General features: G+C 41.2%; 1 protein-coding gene across 1 annotated transcript; it reads left to right on the forward strand.

Annotated features, from left to right (window-relative positions):
* The first annotated feature begins 817 nt into the window (after positions 1-817).
* On the forward strand, positions 818-1744 carry OLIG2 (oligodendrocyte transcription factor 2). Its single transcript, XM_032219178.1, has one exon. It carries the CDS (start codon positions 818-820, stop codon positions 1742-1744), a length of 927 nt encoding a protein of 308 aa, XP_032075069.1.
* Positions 1745-22861: the final 21117 nt, after the last annotated feature.

The raw sequence follows: 22861 nt of genomic DNA on the forward strand, positions 1-22861 counted from the left end.
TAGAAAAGTCCACAACACTTTTGGCCAATCATGTAAAAAAAAAACTTGTCAAAAGTTTGTTTTCAGGTTGCCCGTTTAACATCTAATTTCGGGTAAGGGTGGCGCTCTGGTGTTTGGCGGGAGAAAGGCAAAGCAAGGCCGGTTTTTTTTTTAAGTTTCTGCTGGCGCGAAGGGAGAAAGCAAGGAGGTGGGCTGAGATTTCAAATAGATAGGAATCGTGTGGTCCTCAAAGCAATTGAACCGTTTCTTGGAACCATACATTAAACTACAGCAGTCACCACAGCGGCCCCGTTTCTCGATTTTAATTTTTTTTAATGCTGGAAATGGGGTGGTGGGGGGGGGGGGGGAAGCAGGTTATTTTCGTGGATATTTATCGTTAATGATTTAGGCAAATAGATCTGAGACAAGAGAAGAGGAATGGGTCATTTTTCAGGCTTACAAATAAATAATGGTGTATTTTTAATTTAAAAAAATGCTTTAGCTAACATATTGGCCACAAGCCAACTAAATTAAATAGGAACTCTTAACCCACCCACCCACCCCTTGAGGTGCCGGGGCTTTAACTTTCCGTTATTCAGACGTGCCCCACATTTTCAGTACCGGCACCCGGCTTTATCCGCGTTTGCCGGCAAGCGCGCGCGAATCTGGGCTGACCTCTTCGAGCCCCGGTTCGGGGCTTCACCGACGCCCGACCCTCGGCTGAAAGCCCCGACCGCCATCCTTGGAAATCTTTGCCGGCAATCGACTGGGCTGCTCCGTTGCCTGACGCCGCTTGTCTCTCTCTTTCCTCCGCAGGCGGCCGGGGCGGCGGGCCAGCATGGACTCGGACGCGAGCCTGGTGTCGAGCCGCCCTTCGTCTCCGGAGCCCGATGAGCTCTTCGTGTCGGCCAGGAGCAAGAGCGGCGGGGGCTTCTCGGCGGGCGGCGCCGTATCCAGTTCGACTCCCAGCGATTCCCCCGCCGAGCTCAGCGCAGAGCTGCGCAGCGCCATGAGTGCCGCCGGGGTGGTGGTGGTAGACAAGCTGGCCTTCAAGTCGCCCTCGTCTTCCTCGTCCTCCTCTTCCTCTTCCTCGTCCTCGGCGTCCAAGAAGGACAAAAAGCAAATGACGGAGCCGGAGCTGCAGCAGCTGCGCCTGAAGATCAACAGCCGGGAGCGCAAGCGGATGCACGACCTCAACATCGCCATGGACGGGCTGCGGGAGGTCATGCCCTACGCGCACGGCCCTTCGGTGCGCAAGCTCTCCAAGATCGCCACTCTCCTGCTGGCCCGCAACTACATCCTGATGCTCACCAACTCACTGGAGGAGATGAAGCGCCTGCTCAGCGAGATCTACGGCGGCCACCACGCCACAGGCTTTCACCCTGCCGCCGCCGCTTGCTCGGGGAGCCTGGTGGGCCACGCCGCGCCTCTGCCCACTCACCCGGCTTCCCACGCCGTGCACCACCCCATCTTGCCCCCCGCCGCCGTCTCCAGCGCTTCCCTGCCAGGCTCCGCGGGGCTGTCAGCCGTCAGCTCCATCCGACCCTCGCATGGCTTGCTCAAGTCTCCGCCAAGCGCTGCGGCCGCCGCCGCAGCTGCCGCCGCCGCTGCCGCCGCCGCCGCGGCTCCTCTAAGCAGCGGCTTCCAGCACTGGGGCGGGATGCCGTGTCCCTGCAGCATGTGCCAGGTGCCGGCCCCGTCGCACCACCACGTCTCCGGGCTGAACGCGCCCAACCTGCCCAGATTGACCGGCGACGCCAAATAAAAGGCGGCGCGGCGGGAAGGAGGGAGGGGAGGGCAGGCAACCGGGAGCGGGGATGACCCCTTGGGGGGAGGAAATCGCCCGCCAGGACTTGCGCACGCCCACCAGCCCAAGGTAGGTTTCCTCCAGGACTTTCCAAGAGAGCGAATCCAAAGCCCCGGATGCTACAGGCCCTCGGAGAAGGAGTCCGTCCTTCGCGGAACTGCGCTGCCGCCTTCGCTCCCCTGCCAGCCCCAGTTTGGGTGGAAACGCTGCAGGCGCCGCTGTTGGAAGTGAGAAGTCGGGTTTCTTTTCTTTCTCTTTGTAAAGGCTGGAAGGCCGCAGGCCTGGGTTAGGCAGCCGCCTTCAAAGATAGGCACCCAAACGCCCATCGTTTCTTCCCACCTTGAAATTTATTTTTGTTTTATTTTAAAAAGTAGATAGGGAGGATTTGCAGGCCGACTTAATTGTTTGATCTACAATTTCGCTAAAACTGGGAAACCTTTTGGGGCCGGAGATCGCGCGGGGGGAAATCGCCTAGTTTTCTCTCTGGGTGTCCCTGAGTGAGTGGAACTTGTAACAATATAAACGTAGCACTGGTTCGAGAGTCTTATGTGGAAATATACTCCACTGATTTCAGAGTATAATTGGCTTTTAGCCTAAACACAATGTAGATTTGTAAGGCTTTCAGGAACAAAATGATCCTGTTACTCTACTCAGAAGAAAGCGTCTTGGGCGCGATCCAATCGAAGTTAAGCAGTTTTAAGCCCCCAGATCTTCCATCTTGACTTTGGAAAGTTTATTCCAAAGGGAGTCAGACGCTGAGTAGATGGTCGCAGGCGTTGCCTAGAAGCTCTGGCTAGATGGAGCCCAAGGCCTTTAATGTTGTATTTGGAGCAGCAAATACGAGGAAACCTAGATAAAGCGAAGTCCCCGCATCTGGGGTTGCCTCCGAGGGTTAAGGGTGGCATTCCTCGATCCATTCTCCGGGCAGGAGCAAAGGGGGGGGGGTCCTTTAGAGTTTCCTGAGTGTGTGGGCCTATGGATCTTTTTCCCCCTTCCCCTTTTAGACGCCACAACACTTCCTTTTCTTGCTCGAGCATAAAGGTTAAAAGAAAAAAGGGGAGGGGGAGGGAGACATTAAGATTGGCTTGTGCTGTTATATTTAAACCCCCCTCCCGCCCTTCAGGGCTTGTTTCTGAATAAGGTCTCCCTCTCCCCTTCTTAGCTCTGTCACCTTCGAGAGATTTTTTAATCACCTGTTTATTTTTATATATATATCTATAAAATAAAGAAATGGAAAAGTTCCTAAATAATATTTATTATTTGGTTGCAAAAAAAAGTGACCCGCTGTTCACATTTTTAAAATAATGAGAATAATTAAAAGAAAGAGAGATAGAAGAAGGACGTCTGTTGTGTTGTCCCTTCATTTCCGTTGAAGTGCTCTTGTCTTCAGAAATATGGGCTCAGGCTCTCGCAGCATAGCGCAGCCCACTAACTCCTTCGGCTCAGCAGTTGGGTGGTACTTGACTGATGCTCCTTCAACAACTGAGAGTCTTAATGTACCCTTTGCCTCCAAAAGATCACTACGGTAGAAAAACTCGCTGCCAAATAAAGGCGGATCAACGCCAGCTGCAAGAACTAACAGGCCACATAGACCTAAAATCAAAAGGACACAAGCCGAGTCCAAAGTTGAGGGCATACTAGTACTCTTCCCATGTGGCCTCAGAAGGCCGGTTGAGATTGCTCACTGGTGTGTTATGGCCACTGATTCGAAGGCTTGAATGGGCAACACTTTTATTTCGCCACGATCCTAGGCGCCTCATGGGCTGCCTCTTCCCGCCTCTGGCAACCCCCACCCACCCCACAATGATACTCGGGTTGCCTGTGTGACAGGTGAGTTAATATTCAATCAGTCGAATTGCCACCCGAATTGTTCTAGGGGAGAGATTGCGAAATGACACCCCCTCCCGAGGGGGGAGAATGGAGGTTCTAATTTCATGTCACCTGTTTTCTAACCAAACGGCCTCTTTCATTGAGTGAGGGCATTCATTTGCTCTGGAAATATGATCAAAATGTAATGTGAACACATTTTCTACCTACACCTCTTCCGGAAAGGAGTTTCCAGCTGGAATCCAGAATTCGGCAGGACTTTTGCCCAACCCAACAACGGGATGTAGAGGATGGAAAGTTGCCACACTTTCCAAAGGTTGGGCGAGGTTAACCAGTGAGAGGGCGGGGCAGGGTTTTTCTGCCCTCACCATAATCTTGCTCAGCCTGGTTCTCGGCCAGGCTGAAAAGCACCTTTTGACGTCATTCCTTTCCTCAGAATGCTCCTACTAGGCGGGAGGCAAGGGATTTTAGAATAGAATAGAACAGAACATAAAAAGACAAAATACATTCAAGATACATTTTATTTTATATTTTTTTATTAAGAGTTTTGAAAAATGTTAAAAGCTAACAGAACGAAAAAGAGAACAGAAATGGAAAGAATGAAAAGAAAGTAGCTTCTAATCTTTTAGTTTTGCGGTAAATATAAGTACAACTACAAAATTACCTTTTCCTCAATGGTTACAATTTGCTTTTTATAATAGTTAAAGCCACAAATCATTTGATCATTTTCTTCTGTTCCATGAAAAAGTCTATAAGGGATTTCCAGTTCAGCAATAAACATATATGTTGTCTTTTTTTTCTAATCTTGGTGGCCTGTTTGGCTATCTCTGCAACTTCCACCATCTTTTCCAACTATTCCATTATCAGAAGATAGCGCTAAGTATTCCCACTTTTGAGTATATAATAATCTCATTACAGTTATCATACATAAAAACAAAGTTTTATGACTTTTATTCCAACTCTCTGTCCATCAATTCCAAAAGAAAAGTCTCTGGTTTCAATTGTATATTAGCTTTTAAGATCTTCTGTATTAATGACTATATCTGCATCCAAAACTTTCTGGTTTTTTTATATGCCCACCAAACATGATAAAATGCACCTATTGCCCACATTTCCAACATAATTTAGAAGTGCCTGTTTACATGCTAGACAAATGCTGTAGTGACATATATCATAAGAACATCATTTGACAAAAAGGGAAAAGTTTTTAAATTCATCTCTTGGAATGATTTTGCCTTGTTTTTCTTCTGCCTGGACTAGTCTCTGCAGTTTTCTTGGCAAAATCTCAGTATGATTTGCCACTGCTGCTTCCTAGGGCTGAGAGAGAGGTGCTGGCTCAAGGTCATCTTTTGTGCCTAAGGCAGAGCTAGAACCCACACAGTCTCTAGACCAAATTGGCTGTCTCTTGGAACTGCCCCCTCTCAAAGTAAGCCTTCATAGGTTTATAGCTAGAATCATATCTGGACAAGTTTTAGGTAAACCTATTCCAATCCACCCAAGACCACCCAAGGTTTGGAGGCTCCCCGCTCACCCACAAAATTCACTAGAGGCCTGTCACGGTTTTCCTCTTTCAACCTCTGAGGATTGTTGTGAGATAAAAGGAAAAAAGATCCCGTCTGTCTTGCATTCCTGGGAGATAAAAAAAAATCTAGGGGAGGGGGGGATGGAGCCAAAAGAGGCTAAGACGCACAAGAAGGAATGAACCTGGGGAGAAAGTGGTGGAGAGAATGTGCAATCCAGCCCATGAGAGACAGATCTGGTTCAACTATTAATTTAAATTTAAATACATTAATATAAATTAGAATACAAACTACTCTAACTTTCAAAGAGGTTTGTATTTGACTGACCACCTGTTCATCATTATTCACTGCTTCCACCATTGAGCTAGTTCTTTAACATTTTTGTTTTTGTTTGAGAGAGAAAATAAGGAAATCACCTCCCTGGTATGAAAAGAATGCAAGCTCTCCAAGCTCTCCCTAACTTCCAAGTGACCCTTGCATGAAAGAGGCAGAGAAGAGGAAAGAAAAGATATTTTATCAAAGTGTCTCTTATTATCAAAATAAAATGATTATCTGATTTCTGGGATCTCTGAGCATGAAAGTCAAAGTCAGGAAGGCAGGCAGGCAGGCTCGAACATCTGTTATTTCAGAAATCAGATCCCGCAGATCAAGTAGCCGGGTGCTCAATTGTCGGAGCTTTAATCCCGAGAGGTGAACTAATGGGGCCCGCTGCCTCCAACCTGCTAAACGGAAAGACTCATTAGATCTAAGTCCGTAGACCTCTGCCAAGTTCTCACCATCTTGCATCGGAGAGGGAAGCTGCGCTCTCTTCGTTCAACGCGCCCCGGAGACCAACTCCAAATTCCCTGCTTATATTCAAGATAGAAATCCCTTCCTTTAGAACAGTGTTTCTCAACCTTGGCAGCTTTGAATCCTGTGGACTTCAACTCCCAGAATTCCCCAGCCAGGTGGCTGGGGGATTCTGGAAGTTGAAGTCCACAGGACTTAAAGTCACCATGGTTGAGAAACACTGCTTTAGGAGAAACATTTTTGTACCGGAAGTAGTAGATGGACCACGGTTCCCGGATGGTGTAGATTATGACCTTCAGTGCATTCCTATCTCAAACTAATAGGAATCGTTTTGCACGCAGTTTATCCCGTTTTCCAAAGGAATTTTCTATTCTCGGGATTATTCCATCTTGCAAGGTATTAAAGCCAACCTACATTCATACACGCACCTCCTTTTTTTCAGTAAAGTAGGGATCCTCACGTTTGCAGGACGATCACCCTGCGACTAAAGCCATATCCTCAACCTCATACATTCCTCTGGGGCGTGGGGGGGGGGCTCATTTTGCGGATTCCAGCAAAAAGCGCCCTTCTGGAGTTTGTTCTCCGCCTTTCTTTCCATACCGGGGTGCGTGGGGAGCACCTGTCACTTGGAACAGGAGCATCGCCACATAAGTGTATATGCACTTGGAGTAGGATTTTCTTTTAGTGTAGGCACGCCAACATAGATCCCTATGTGTTAAAGGAATGTGGGGAGGTTCACTAGAAAAGGCAGGCCGCCGAAACCCGCCAAAAGACTAGGCAGAAGTTGGGAGAGTCCTGGTCTTCCAGAGAATGGGAGATGAAAGAAGGAGAAGCTGCCTGCTCAAGTCTCAATAGTCCACACAGGACACAGGTAGATTCCCTCCCGGGTGAGATTTCAGCCCGGCTCTTTTTTAAAAAAAAAAACCACCTTTTGTTCCAAAAGGCATCAGTTTGCGACATCCTGTTGTTGTTCTCGGAAAAATAAGGAACACAGACTCTTCTGATCAAAGCTTGTAAAAAATACGATTTCCTCTTAATCCAAAATAACCACGAAATAATACAATTGCCTTGTAAGCCGAGCCTCTGGCTTGTGACCTCTTTCTTGTGTGGAGCTAACCTGACCCTTGATTTACCAACCGCTTCTTAGGAAGCGCGATTTGACACCGATTTAGAATGAACCAGACCTTTTTGCGCTTCCACTGAATGTGGTGAGGATCAGGGCAATCACCGGTTACAAGTTTTGGTATGGAATGAGTCCTGAACCTCTCGGAGGAAAAGCAGCCTCAGGTTCAGGGGTGTCCGAAGTGGGAGGTCAAAAGTCAAGGTCCTTGTGCTGCAATCGACATTTCTGCTTTTTATGAGCATCGCCATCTTGACTGTTTTGACTCCTTCCTTGCTGAGCTAGAGCAAGGATGGACAGCCATTTATGGCCCTTTCATGACTTGTGGACTTCAACTCCCAGAATTCCTGAGTCAGCATGGGAGCTGAAGTCCCCAAGTCATCAAAGGGCCACTGTTCCCTACCTCTGATCTACAGCCTTGAGGGTTTGGGTTGTTTTTTAAACCTCTGTTAGCGCGCCGACTATTAGCGAGAGGAAAGGTTTCTGCCTTGGCCGTACAACTAACGCAAGTGATCGTCCAGGGTCGGCATATCTTGCAAGGCCATTGGCCCCCGGGCTTCTTCACTTCTGCAAACTTCGCCTCTCCATCTTGGGGGAAATGATGGGGAGAGAGGCAGAGGCCATTTTGGCCTCAGTTTAGGAAGACAGTTACTGAGTTTAAAAAAATATACTGGATGGCTCTCACAATGCAATGAACTTTAAACGAATCAAACGACCAGACTTCACACAATAAGGTAACCTGCCGAAGCGCAAAATAGAGAAAACCATCCTTGAACAGCAATCGCACACATCAACTAACGACGTGGCAGTTAGATCTAGCCGCTAAATTAATCATGGGTTGTGATGATTTGTGATTTCCAAGGAAGGAACCAGGGACATCCCTTCTGTCAATGCTGCCGTTACAGGTGTTGGAGTAAGTAAGCGCCCCGTCGTCCCCCAATTGTTGGGCTGCCAGAAGAGGCAGGGTTACGGAACGCTTGCGGACTCTTGAGAATAAACCCCACTTGGAGTAGACTTGCGTAGTTTTTGCCCCTATCGCTGGTGCGCCGTTCTCCGCATTTTCTTACTCCAAGGAAAGTCATCCGGCCGAATTTATCGCTCCTTACGTCCAAGTAAACGGGACCGACTGAGACTGGATCCCCGGCTCAATTATTTGGTTGTCCCAAAGGTGCTTTTTCAGGAGACAACGGACTTTCTTGTTTTTTCTTTTGAAGATGCTTCGCTTCTCATCCCAAAAGCTTCTTCAGCTCTGACAGGATTCCCCACTATTCTGCCAGAGCTGAAGAAGCTTTTGGGATGAGAAACGAAACGTCTTCAAAAGGAAAAAAAAAACCAAGAAAGTCTAGTTGCTTCCTGAAAATGCACCTTTGCTCCCACGGGCGGGTATATTCAGACAGTCAAAAACTCCAGGTGTACTCCAGGCATTTCCGGGGACGCGGTCGTTGGAAGCGTGGAGAAGTCTCACCTCCCTTTCTCCGGGTCAAAATTATAGAAAGAAATGTTTTTTTCAATAGTAATAGTTGAGTCTTTCCTTATTCTCCAGGTCTAAATTGGCAAGTAAGCATCAGGAGAACGGATCGAGGTTTGCCTCCAAAGCGAGGATTCAGTGCAACGGGCCGATCGCTTAAGTTTGGATTCCCGGTTCAAAAAAACTTGCCAAGCTCCGGGGTTTTGAGCCGGCCTTGGGCCAGCTACGAAGAAGCAAATGCTGGCGTGAAAAGAACAGCGCTGCGGCTGCTTTCAGAAAGATTAAAAACAATACCGCGAGTACCAGGCATTAAGATAAATATCGCCGGTGTGGAGTATGATATTCACTTTGGCCCCATCAACAAACCACGTGATAACTGAATGTGGTGGCCTGGTATAGAACCCGGAAAGACACAGCCAAGGTTGGCAGTATTCCTGGGCAATAAAGGCTGGTGTTACTCCTAGTGCCCTTTAAACTCTTCTATCTTTTGAGATTATTTTTATTGATTTACCCATTGTTTTAATTCTAAGTGTTCTGATCATATAGCCAGCCATGTAGATTTCACCTGCCAGAGGCATTTTACTGTACTCCTCTAAGTTCTGTTTTAAAAGGCAGACTTATTGACTCAATAGCCCTTGTTCTCATGCATTGGCATGAACATTTTTTCTTCATATTTTGACAAACCAGGGAGATAGAATGAGAATTCTCAATTGAAACTTATTTTCCAAGAGGACCTCCGCATGATTTCCTTCATGTTTCCCCCTCTTGTAAACTGAGGCCTCACAATGCACAGCATTCTAATCTGATTTGTCTGGTTTTGACTAAGACACCTGTGCTCAGCCTGACGATGTGAGAGCCCAGTTTTGTCAAAAGTGACTGGAATTTGCATGGGGAGAACTTTCTATAATGCTTCTGATGAGGGAACCAAAAGATTTTTGTCTATTGAAACTGTAAAGAGGAAGTTTTTCATCAGTGGGGTTGCAACAAATGGAGCTCAGTCCACCATAGGCCATAAGGCAAGAATTAGAACCAATCCTGAGAGTTACCAGGCTGATGCTGGGTTTTGCAATACCCATACAATACCCAGATTAATGCCAAAATTTTCTTTTTCTGAAGGTACCAGTCAGATCTGTCTGCAACTCTTAAAGCATCTGTCTTCCTGGGATGATGCTTCATTTGTTTTGAAACACCTTTTGGCATTGAACCTGAAGACCCACAAATCCCTATTTAAGGTGCGGCAAACAGGTGCTATAATTCTCCTGTAGTGAACTTGGAAGCATTTATTGTGTGTGCACACACCGAGAGACAAGATGATATATACTGTACAGTTGCTGACGACACAAGTTTCAAAAAGTGCAGAGAGTAGGGGAAAAGGGAAGCTTTTTACTCCAAGCAAGGGGGTTTGTTCTGATGACCCAGGGAACATTTTAATTCAGTGGAATTGATATTTTTTCCAGATAATGTATAGTTGGAAGAAAATATCATTAAAATGCTTCTTAGTTGAGTGAGAAGGTTGTGTGTCTGTGCACATCTTATTTGGTTTTTATTTCATTTCTGCAACGTCAGCAATTATAGTTTTATTCCAAATGATGTGCATATATATAGTACCTGCACTGAGACCAGCCTTTTATGCATCTAAACAAGTGCAGCCCACAAGATCAGTGCCATAATGAATAGGATCATTTTTTTAAATGCAGCAAAATTCTGCTGCTTTTGCTGCAACAGCAATATGATGACCTTTCGGGAAGTATCATTTACCAATATTATCATCACTCTATTGTTCCCATATGTTTGCCAGTTGGCCCTGTCCAAGGAAGCCCCCAGAGGATCCTGTTTATTATATTTTCGGTAGCTATTGTACTTCATTCCAATCAGTTCATCTGAAATTGCAGGATTTGAGGTAATGGGGATTTTCTGTATGCTTCACATTTCACTAAGTCACTTTCATTTCAGATTTTCTGGATGTGATTAGGAGGCTTAGACAAGCTTTTTTGAGAATACACTGATGATAAACACATAAACATATTCTATAAAACATATATATATATATATATATATATATATATATATATATATATATATATATATATATATATATATATATATATATATATATATATATATAGCAGGATGCTGTTAACTTGTAATAATTATGCTCTTAGCATCTTAACCCTAAATAAAATAATAATGCTTCCATTTAAATCCCAGTAAATGCAAGATTCAATAATAGTCTGTTTTGAAAAATGAACTCTCTTCAAGGATGGTGGTGATGACTTCTTTAGCTAAAGGGAAATGTTAAGATTTTTTATATGTGAGTGAGTTAACAGAGCAGAATGTTTAAAGAGTGATGAGTTTCACTTTACTTGATGTACATAAGCAGAGAGTGGACAGCCATGCAAAAGTTCTGTTTCTCGTGTAAAGGTTAAAAGTTCCAAAAAACTAAAATAATTATGGGCTCTTGTTAAAAGTAAATCAGCTTCACTTAATGATACTTGAAGTAGTGACATTTCCAGACCCCTTAGTTAATTGATTTTTGGAATCTGTTTTAAAAGTTCCAGTTTTTAGTTAACAGTTTAAAGGGGTCTTGGTTACGGCAGTGAATGTCATTACAACTCCATGATGCAAGTGAATGAGGTCAGAAGAAAGACAAACTAACTTTCCTAAACTATGGGGGAATTCCAAGGGCTACAAAATGGAATTGGGCAGGTAGATTCGGCAGAGCAGAGTCTGCAGGAAACTTAATTGGCACTAAAAAGACACGATGTAGTTGTTATCTAAATTAGATACAACCAATACAGATGTATCTTCCCCCACCACCCATCTTCCTGGTGTCTCTTGGAAAATCCATTCCCACTATCATCAAATGTGTTTTAAAGCAGTTATAAATATTGTACATTTTATTCCATTAAGCCTGGAACAATAAAAGCTGAGAAGCAACTTGGAAAAATATAACAAGCCCTTCCTACAGACTGGCTCAGCCAGCAACATAACACCCCTGATATTCTGATCAATGAACAAGAAGTACAGCTCTCTTTGCACAGGAGAGTTATTTAAGTTAACTGGAGGAAGAGAGAGGGAAGGAGGGAGGGAGGTACTTCTGGATCAAGTCTGCTATAGGCACTTGGCACAGAATAGTATTCTGTAATAATATTGCAGAGGAGGGTATTCAGGGGGAATGCAATCCAGCCTTTAACAGATGATCACAAGGTCCATGGAGGGAATGATATTGCAGGGTTTCTGGTTTCACAGCAGTGAGTTTATAAAGATGTCTCAAGCCATAGGAAATGTAGCTGCCAGTGTCATAAGTGTGTCCATTCAGGCATAGAGCTGCACAACTTCTTAGTGATTGTGCAATCGCAATTTGGATAACATTGTAAAAATGTTTTTAGGGATTCTTTGCTAATCAGGATAGCTCATTTGCTTCAATCTAAATAAACTTTGGGACATATAAAATGTAAAAACATGATCCCCGACAATTGGGTCACTACCAGTGCACTAGTAATGCATTGATGTACCAATGATGTTACCAAGTTTGAAGAAATGTCTTCAAGAAAACAACCAAACTCAGAGGACCATCAAGGACCCCTCACCTACTACTATCCAGTCCCATTAACTTCTAATTCTAGAACTAAAGTTACACAGTTATTTATTGGTTGGGTTCACGCAACACACTGGGCATTAAACCTGGGCTAACCAAATACATTTGTTACGTTCAGAGCCACATACTATGCCTAAATAAACTATAGTATGGCTTAACATGGTTGCCAGGTTTATAAGACATGCTAAGACAAATACGGGAATCTACAACACTACTCTGTCTGATTTTAACCTGGCCTAACATGTTGCATATGTCTCAGTAACATACAAGTTGGGAAATTGACCCTATGAAAGATTTTTTAAAAATGGGATTGTTAGCAATAGTAATGCTGCCAAAACATATCCATATCTTTATCTAACCAAAAGCTTTCTGGAATATACAAAGGTCAAAGAAGCATACTGCATTGACTTCTCTAGCAGAGAGAACCTTTTCAAAAAGGTAATTCCACCAAGTTTGGACCTCTGCTGAGAAAGTCCTGTTCATTCATGTGATGATTTAATCTTCCCAAAAAGAGTGCGAATCCTGATGGGATATCAGATCTTATCAGCAAGAATGTGGATGAGCGCTCTTTGCTGCTATCTATTGGTTGTTCATGTTTAGGCAGCCTAGTTTGGGTGGCCCTACTTTTCATGACTGCTGAGAGTCCCTTGGACTGCAGTCCTAGAGGAGGTCAACCCTGACTGCTCTTTAGAAGGCCAGATCCTGAAGATGAAACTCAAGTACTTTGGTCTCCTAATGAGAAGGAATGACTCACTGGAGAAGAGCCTAATGCTGGGAAAGATTGAGGACAAAAGAAGAAGGGGACGACAGAGAATGAGGTGGCTGGATGGAGTCACTGAAGAGGTCAGCATGAGCTTAAATGTCTGAAGGATGGTAGAGGACAGTAAGGCTTGGAGGAACGTTGGCCCATGAGACTGCGATGGTCGGACATGACTTCGCGACTAACAACAACCACTTTTCATGAAGAACTTTAGTACCGTATGCACAGAAAAGAGTCCTCAGAAAGAAGTCAATCCTTGAGATGCTTCACAATGATCCAGCTCTTTATACTGCTACATGCTCTCCCAGGTTTGGCTTATGATCATTTTACTCACACTCTCACAGTAATGGTCAACAGCTGGGAAATAATTTGGGAAATAACACTCTTTTTTTTGAAAATTTTTCTTTATTTCAATTGAACAAAAACACAAAAAAATCATCCTTCATTACATCTTGTAGAAAGCGTTGCCAATTGGTTACAGATAACTTTCGTGCATTTCTTCCACAGCATTACTTATATTCATATTAGATTATACACTTCAAGTCAAAATCTTGTATATCTTACTATCAATATACCACAATTCTCATTTGATTACAATTATTTGAACATGCTTTACCTCAACTCATTTCATACTTAAAGACACCAACACATAATGGCATCATTAGCTATTTCAAAAAAATCCTTCAATAACATTACATCTTTATAGCATCTTTTAAGTAAAAGTCAATTAATAAAGTTTTCTAAGCCTTTCCCCCCCTTTTTTTCCAACTCACTGAGTAAAATTTATATCCAAGTTACTTTAGCCAATACCATAGCATGTATATATGTTAAACAATGTCCATTAACATTTCCTTGTTGTATTATAATGGCTTAAATCATTTATTATTTATGCCCCATCTCCTCTCATCAGGGCTTCCACCCTCCCACAAAAAACCTTACACCTTTATAAGAAGATCTAAATGAAAATTTGTTAATAAAATTTATAGGTCTTTTTCCCAAGTCACAATTTATATCCAAATTTATTTTACTAAATTGTCAATACATGTATATATCATTAAGCTGATCTCCATTATCATTTCATTATTATTATTATTTATAGTTAATTAATTGTTAGTGAGTAAACATTTAATAACATTTAAACAATCTAGGAGTTACAAACTCCTACTTATTAATCACCAATAATTAAACAAACTATTTTTTATTAACAACTTTCATTGTCAACCTGTATCTTTCAGTAACAAAACAGTCTTATCTCTCTTGCCAATTGTGGAGTCAGTCTTCTTTTTATCTCATTTATAAGGTTTTTATAGGCTTCTCTCTGCATTTCGTTGCTTGAAGGGTCTCTCAGATAATCTCCTTGCCCAGCAGTTGAAATTTCTTTTCTTATGTCTATCATCATTAGTATTTTTTTCTCTTCTGTGTCCTGGAATCTGGGGTAGAGCTCCAATTCGTTGAATTCCCTTTTCATATTCCCTTCTTTCCATTTTCACCACATTTGCTCCATTAATAAATTCATCTGTTGTCTTATCTTTATCTTCTATATCTTCATTCTCCACTTTAATTTTTGGGGGCTCTAACCCCATATCTTTTGCTGTGAGGAAGGACTAGTCTTTCCAACTTCTTCTCAATTCTCCCATAGCCTTCCAATAGATTTGAATTCCAGCTAAGATATTTTTGGAATCTTAAGGTTTCCTCATCTAAGTATTGACTCATGTTTCCAAAACAGAAGAGAGAAAGAAAAAGAAAAAAAAACTAATAATGACTGCAACTCTAGTCTTCCAGGCCTCTCTTACTTTTATTTTAAATTGACTTGAATACAAGTTCTTTTATACTCTTCAAAGGGGAAGGGTTCTGTTCTCCTCCTTCTTCCTTCCTTCCTTCCTTCCTCCGTTCCTCTCTTTCTTTCCCTGCCAAAATAATTCTCAGAGGCACCTGTGAAAACAGTTCGTGCCCTTGGTTTCTTTATCAGTTTCTGTAAACAACTTGCAAACCCTTCAGCTGCAAAGTTAGTGAAGTCAAGTAAGAAGAGAGATACTTGTTTCAAAAAAACTCCGAGTTGCAGTAATATTCACCTTCTGTAGGAAACAAAGTTCTTTAGATTTCTTTTAGTGTGGTTTAATAACAAGTAATAGGAAGAATTGTTAAGATAAAAAGGAAGGTTTTAATCCAGAAGTCAAAAAATAAAGCAGCAAGAAGCAGCAGAAGAAAAAAATCAATCCGTTCACTTTAAGAGGAGAGATGAAGAATGTTACGAGCATTTCAATCCACAAAAATAGTTAGAAAGACAAAGGAAAAAAAAACTTTCCACAGTGATCCCATTAGAATTATTTTCGCCGTTCAGTTCTTTTGTTTAAGGATCTAATTTGGCTTTTAAAGAAACATTTCTTTGGGCCAGTCTTTAGCAAAATAGAAAAAATACCTCACTAGATGGACTCACTTTCTCTTTTCACTTCCTTCCTTCCGGAGCGTTCCAATTTCATCAGCCTAGGAGCTACCTGTTTACTGTGGGCTTGAAGCACTTCCCTTGGGTCTATCAGGGATTTTGCGATATCCCTGAGACCAGCATAGGCTTTGTCTTCCTGATCACCATCTCTATGGGACGGTTTAGGTCTCAATGGACCCCCCAAGCGGCAAAAGTATCAACCACCGGTCTCAGAGTATCGAGACTGCACATTGTAACATCGCGACGTGGCTCCTCCCTCTGGGAAATAACACACTTAAATCACTTTCAGATGAATACTGAGTCACAAAAGGTTTTTTTTACAATACATAGAGAGGTAGTGAATTTGATGTGTCAGCAAAAAATTACTGGTTACAATGTACATTTGCTCTTTCCCATATGCACACACTTTCACTCATCCATACTTACTTATGTCCTTCTCATTTAGGTTGCCAGGCATTAGTCAGAGAGATGGAAGTCACTAAGTCTGGATTCAAAGACAACTCAAAGAGTGGGTGGACTTCAGGGTCCTTTCAATCCCCCAAGTTTTTACTTTATTGATTCACAAGACTGACAGCTACTCTTGCCTTGCTGGTTTTCACGTCTGGTAGCGGTTGATGGGACTTGCGGGGACGGATTCCATGTGCTGAAGCCCATCTTCTTTTGTCTCATTCAGGTGACATTTTTTCTTTGTATCCTTAATGACTTGACTCCTTCTTAACTCCCCAAAGGATCTTGTAGACAAATTTCCTGGCTTTCATCCACCCTGCTTATTTGCCTGCTTCATCTTAGGTATGGCAGCTTCAGCCTAGTCACACAACAACTTACATGGACCTTTAGGTCATGAAGTATGGTCCAAAACTGAAGACATTTATCTGCCTATATGAGGGTAAAAGAAACTTGTATTACTTGCAGCTTGAATGGCATCATAAATGCTAAATATTCCTGAATCGTCCCAAAAGAGTACTTGATTGCATATACTTCATCTTGTGGCACGACAAAACCGCGCTCCACTAAAGCCCGCCCAATTAAACCGCGTCGCTGACGTCATCAGCAGCGCGACAACAGCGACCGCGGAGAAAAAAGGGCGCTTTAAAAAGCGCTTTGAAAGCAAGCCGATTCAAGTTAAGGTAAGGGTTAGGTTTAGGGTTAGGGTTAGGGTTAGATTAAGGGTTAGGGTTAGGTTTAGGGTTAGGTTAAGGGTTAGGGTTAGGGTTAGGTTTAGGGTTAGGTTAAGGGTTAGGTTTAGGGTTAGGTTTAGGTTTAGGGGTTAATTTTAGCTTTAGCGTTCACAGCGTGCTTTTTTCGTCGCGCTGTGATGACGTCAGCTACGCGGTTTCGTCGAGCGCGCTTTAGTCGAACGCGGTTTTGTGGTGGAACCACTTCATCTATAATTATTCTCCAAAGAAGAAATGACATTGAAAACAAGTAAAACAGATCTTTCCAGCTTCTCATTCAAATTCTCAATCACCTCTGTCTTTTTGTCTGGCTTAAGCTTCAACTCCTAAATTGATAAAGCTGATCCTTTGAAGAGCCTTATCTGAACTGCATTGTCCAATAAGGCTCAATTTCATGTCAACAGATAACCTTCATTTGATATCCAGACAGTATAATAAGATGGCAGAAACCATGTGTCAAATATTATCTAAAGTTAATAGAAACAGATTTAAACTCAATAGAGATTCAACTCACTCAGTAAAGAAATAAATCTATGTTCTATTTTTATTTTTAGTTAAAATTCATGATGAGTTACAATTTTATGTTAGGCTTATTGTAAGAAGAAAATACTTAACTAGAGAGTTTTATATAATTATGAACTGATTACAATAATAGGAATCACTATGCAAATAAAATATTTAAAATAAAAATAATTATCCATTTTATAAGGTTTTTTTTAATAAACATGCTTTTAAACTGTATTATGATGATCTCTAAAATGTTATATTTTATGCAATTCTCATTTAACACCCTACAAACATTTCTACTTCTTTTAACTGCCCTCATTCTTAATCTACCTGTTGTGTTTTATTGCTGATTGATAACCTTTCCTCTTCATTTGGCCATAATTCTCCAGCTGGCCAAACATGACACCTGTCCAAGAATTCTCATTCATAGTCTCTAGAGCAACCTTCACCAAGCTGTGTCCCTCTGGTTGCTTTAAAATGCAATTCCATTCAACCCAAGCCAGCCAAATCAATCATTATGGATGCAAGGAACTGTCTTTTAGACATTTCCCCCAGATTTTGGGGGAACTGTTCTTTTTCTTTTTCAAATCTTTGCTACGCTGCCTGTAGCATAAGGAAGATTTGTAGGCAATGATAGTAGAGAATATATAGTGCAGTTAATTTACAGCTCTCTGGCTAAAGAGCAAGGAAACCTCCTAATTAAGGCATAGAAATTGGCCAGCTTATACTTCTCTCTCTTTTATTGTTCTTTCTACTGATTAGCTCCTATTCTGTCCTTTGGGACAGAAATATGTTTATCATGTTACCATGTTTTCTGTGTTTTTAGTTAGATCACACTGACAGATAATGTAGAATCAGATTATGAACTAGCATTTATTTAGGACAACTCTTATATTTGGAGTTTCAGCGCTGGATCACTTCAAGGATGTGGAATCTACATATTTTTAATTGCAATTAATTACAGTTCCTAGCATCACTGAACATGCTGGTTGCTGGTGGTAGCATTTAGACTACCATAGAATTAGAAAACTACTGCTTCTGTCTCTTAGCAGCTGATCCCAGTTCAGGTTAATTGCCTACAACTCATCTTAGTAGATATCTACTCATCTTCTTTCTAAATGAATTCATTGTAGTTAGTTAACCAGACTTTGCTAGTAGTCAGAAGTTCCTACCGGGATACCACACACACTTTGCTTCTGTTGGAGTAGGGATAATGGAGATTCTTATCTGAGAGCAAACGAGGAACTTGGAGAGAAGGGGGGTTATTTAAATTCACCAATTACTTTGAATGATTTACAGGGCAAGACTTTTGAGTGGGTATCTTTCTTCTACAGCAAGATTATTTATGGGCACTTAAAGACATCTACCTTGGCATCTCTACCCAAATAAAAGAAACAGTAAACCATTCATCCATTTTATAAAAGCTCAAGTTCCTTAACACACACACACACACACTTTTCACAGGATTGCAATCTGAAGACGTGCTATAAGATTGTGTTCATGACATAAATATTTAAAATGAACATTGAAACAATAACTTTCACTAAAGGGAAATAGTAATCTGGAGATTGTATGATTAGAGTCTTTTAGCTACAATGGATAATGATGGCTAACTATACAGACAACAAAGCATCTCACTCCAAGCCTTTAAAAGCAAAACCTTTCCTATTTTGTCAATAAGTATATTGAAGCTGATTAATCAAACCACTATTTTTATAGTTATAGATGTGAAGATTTATTGAGCCACATTGTTTTATATTATGTATTAGTACTGGTATTTATTGGAAGCAAAGTTATTTCCATCATTTTATTTCTGTCCATGACTTGCTCTTGAAAAAGGCTCTTTTGCTCTCCTCTTCTCCCATCTTTGTCTCTCTACTTGGGTTTAATCTTTACAAGTTTTGTCCTATTTATTTTCACTTTTGGAAATGTCTCAACAAACTTAATTTCCCATCAGCTTTTTTCTTTTGAGTTGGTAGGTCAGAACTGGCCATATGCATTTGAAGGGGATTTCTAGATGGGCCACCCAGTTCCATTGTTCTTTCTCCTGTATGTTCTTATGCCAGCAGGGAGCCTTTGGAGAGAGCTCTAAGGCAAGAGACTCAGACTGTTCTGCTAGTAGATCTTGGCTGCCCAGCCACCATCAATCATAGTATTTCCCCTGCCAAACCAATACAATTGGATCAGGCCCAGTGCACAAGAGGGCTTCCTGGAAGTAAGAAGTGTGCCTTTGGGTTTTAATATATTCCCCGAGTTGATCCCCTTAGAAGAGAAGGCCATCCATCAATGTCACCAGCTTGGAGATTGATTACAGTGCCGGATTGTATGGGATTAGACAAATAAAAAAACAATTGTTACATTATTTTCAGTAAAATATGCGTCTTTAACTGAAAATAATGACAGCTAGTCTTTTGATCTGGTTACAAGAAAAAACTTATATATGTCTTAGTAATCTGGAAAACAATAGGCTATCAACCTGTTGCATAAATACTATTTAGTGTGATCTGTTATCATTCCTAATGTTAAATTGATCATTGATTGACTAAATATCAAAATAGATATTGGTGCTGAATATATCTCTTCAATCAAAAGACATTTATAGACTTGCCTTCTGAATGTATCAATGTGATATAAAAATCAAATCAGATTTATCTCCTATTACATTCTACAGTTTAAGTACTAATTTCCAGAATTTGTTCTATGAATTCATCAATAATTCATATCAGTAAGTTTGTTTATTCAATTTGAATTATGTCACTGATCACTTTCGAAGTCCTGACTTTAATTATAAAAGCATTGAATAAATTATGTATAGTTTTGAAGAGAGAGGGTAGGAATGATTTTGATTAATGAAAGCTAAATACAAATCCTAGAGTTGTTTATCTAAGACCCAGCTGGTATAAATATGCATATTAAGGCTACCTCTCAAGACCCTAAATTCACATATTGTACACTTTCTTGAGATCTGAGTGCAATGACTGAAAAAGAGGGATTGCTCATTCACATTATAAACTCCTACCATAGCAAAGGCAATTTCATGTCAATATCATTAAGAAAAAACTGAATATGTAACTGCTGCTATCATAATAGCTTTATGTGTATCTATATTCCAGTGACACTTCAAACATTATGAACAATTTTAGTCACCTCGTCTAAAACATATTTTCTCTAGCAACTGTCCTATCATAAAATAATATATGGGGTTTGAGGATCCTCAACAGTGAAAAAAAAATAGAACATGGTAGGTTTTTCTAGAAGTATGAATAGTGTGGAGAAAATCATTGTCATTTTCCCATCTTGGATATTAACTTGCTGAGCATCATGTAATGGAAAGCATAGCTGAGCAAGTCCTGCAAAAACTCCCAGTGCGCTTGAAACATGCTACAGAATTGCAGCAAAGTCCAAGGGATCCATGACTGGCAATTCAATCTTGAAAACCTCAGATATCTTGTCTTAAATTATATGGGAAACAGTCTTCTTTCCTGATGATTGTGCCCTGCATCCCTGCACCAGTTCAAATGCAATGTCAGGATATATCTCTGTCAAATTATTGAATTCATCATTTTCATATCTCCTGCATTACAGAATTTATTATTTTGCAGCAATACAGAAAATGTTGCTCAGCATTGCAAGGAAAATTGTACAGTCAAACTTCAATTTTCCAAAGTACAATTCAATTAAAAGAATCAATAGACCAATCAATGGAATTAATAGAAAAAAGTTTTACTTTACAGTCCAAACAACAATCCAAGAGCAGACTGAAAAGTTGTTATAATTTGATCATTTGTATTGATTTGTGTAAATAGTGACATACATTCAGACATTCAGATGACCCATTTCTCTCAAATGATTAATTAAATCAACTGTACATGGAAACTTTTGAACATGTGATTCGTTCTTTGCATAACTCCCCAAATACTGGCATCATAAGTTATCATTTCAAAAGCAACCTACACCAAACATAATGTACTTTATAAAAGTTGTATATATATTCCAGTTTATGAAGCAATAAATGAGTTAACCTTTAGAGTGCCATAAGATACTGCGATGTTTTTGCCATTTCCCTCTTTTTCTGCAATAGAGAAGGCCAACCTGTTCGCTCAGGACCATTGTTGGCTGTTAGCTTAATGTTACAAGATATTTAGTTTTGAAAAGCCATTTGAAGGAATATTAACTGAGGAACCAGAAAGAGAAAAAAAGATGGTTTAGGGAAGGGAGAACAATGAAGAGTTTTGAGAGGTTGTAAAGGTGGCAGTTTTATTTTTTAGAAAGACTAATGTGTTTTTTCCACTGGCAAAATAAAGGGGAAAAAATAGGAGGCCCTGGCACTTTTGATTCTGGATGTGCTCAATATTTTCCCAAATCCCACCCATCCTCTATAGTTTACTCCAGTAGGAATGAAACAGTGAGCAAGCAAGAAAAGTCACCATTTCTTGGGCCCACAGCCTTCAGCACCATCTCTCCTAAGTGCCAGGGAAGCGATTTGAATCTGCAGAGAATCTGTAGAGAAAGAAGCCAGTAGAAATCCTCTTTCAGTTCAGAAACACTCAGAGTGAAGAAGAAGCCTTCTGTCTGCCAAAGGCAGATCTGGGTTCAGTTGCATATATTTATGCCATTAATCTGATTCTCATGACACAAAGAATAAAGAAATGAGTGAGTATAGTTTCTTAACCCTAATAATCAAAAGCAGTACAGACAATTAATAACTCAGCATAGCTGAGGGATCTTTTTTACATTCATGTGTGCATTTATTCATGAGTGTTTTGAGAATATATTGTCTGAGATCCATAGAGAGCCCATTTAATTTGGTGGTGGTGGTGGTGGTGGTTCAGTGACTAAAGAATGACAATGTCTTATTTGAAACTGCCCTGGGCAACAACCTATTATTGTGTGATTTAATTGAATATGCTACATGGCAGGGCAAGGGACATATGTCTCTGCAGACTAACAGACATCGAGGTCTGCCACATGCTTCTGCAGGCCTGAATTAAAGCGGGCAACGAATGTTCTTTCTCCCAAGAACGGATGGCCCCAAGCAGCTTGAGCACAGTCCAGCAGCATTCATTGATTAGTTACGGTTTATTAACAGCCCATACATTTCTCATCTGCTCCTGGGGATTTGTTAAGGGTGTCACCTGCAACTGTGAGAAATAATTTTCAAGAACACCAGTGATGTCAAGAAGTATTTCCCCCTCTTTACTTTTCTTGGATTCAACTAGAGCAAGTGATGCTAGAGCACTTATAGAGAGCAATTCTTTAAGCTGTGTTTTCTCTCTTTTGTTTTAAAAATAAAAGTTCACCCTGAAGAATTTTGAGCCACTTTGCTAACAGGAAACTGCAAGTATACAGATATCAACCTAGTACAGGTGTTGCTTTTACGTCATATCCAGCCAATGAGAGAGGTGCATGTGACCACATTACCTGTATGGCCTACAAGTGTTTCTCTCTTATTCTGGCTATATCCAAGGGCAGCTTCAATCTACTTGCCTTTACTTTAGATATAAAACCAGATTATTTAATACTGTGGATGATCAGAAGTGTTTTTTGTGCTGAAAAGCATGGCTCTCTCCTCTGGTCACTAGCTAGTTTCCATCAGAGCCATTTCTCTCCCTGTGTTTGCTATCTCCATTAGCACTTTTTGTTTACCCATTGGTCTCTTCTTGGCATCAGTTTCTCTTCATACTCCCAATAGGCTAGAGAAGAGAAAGTAGACCTCCATGATGTCATTTGCAAAAGAAAAAGGATATGTTTATATTTGCCTGTTTCCCTGCATTTGCCAGTTTCACTGTTTCCCCTTTCCCTGCCTCATTCATTTTGAAATTAGTTAATTAGTGAAGTCACAGGAAAAGATCAAGAAAAGAACTTGGC

This window comes from Thamnophis elegans, chromosome 6, assembly GCF_009769535.1.
Source record: "Thamnophis elegans isolate rThaEle1 chromosome 6, rThaEle1.pri, whole genome shotgun sequence".
Classification (NCBI taxonomy): domain Eukaryota; kingdom Metazoa; phylum Chordata; class Lepidosauria; order Squamata; family Colubridae; genus Thamnophis; species Thamnophis elegans.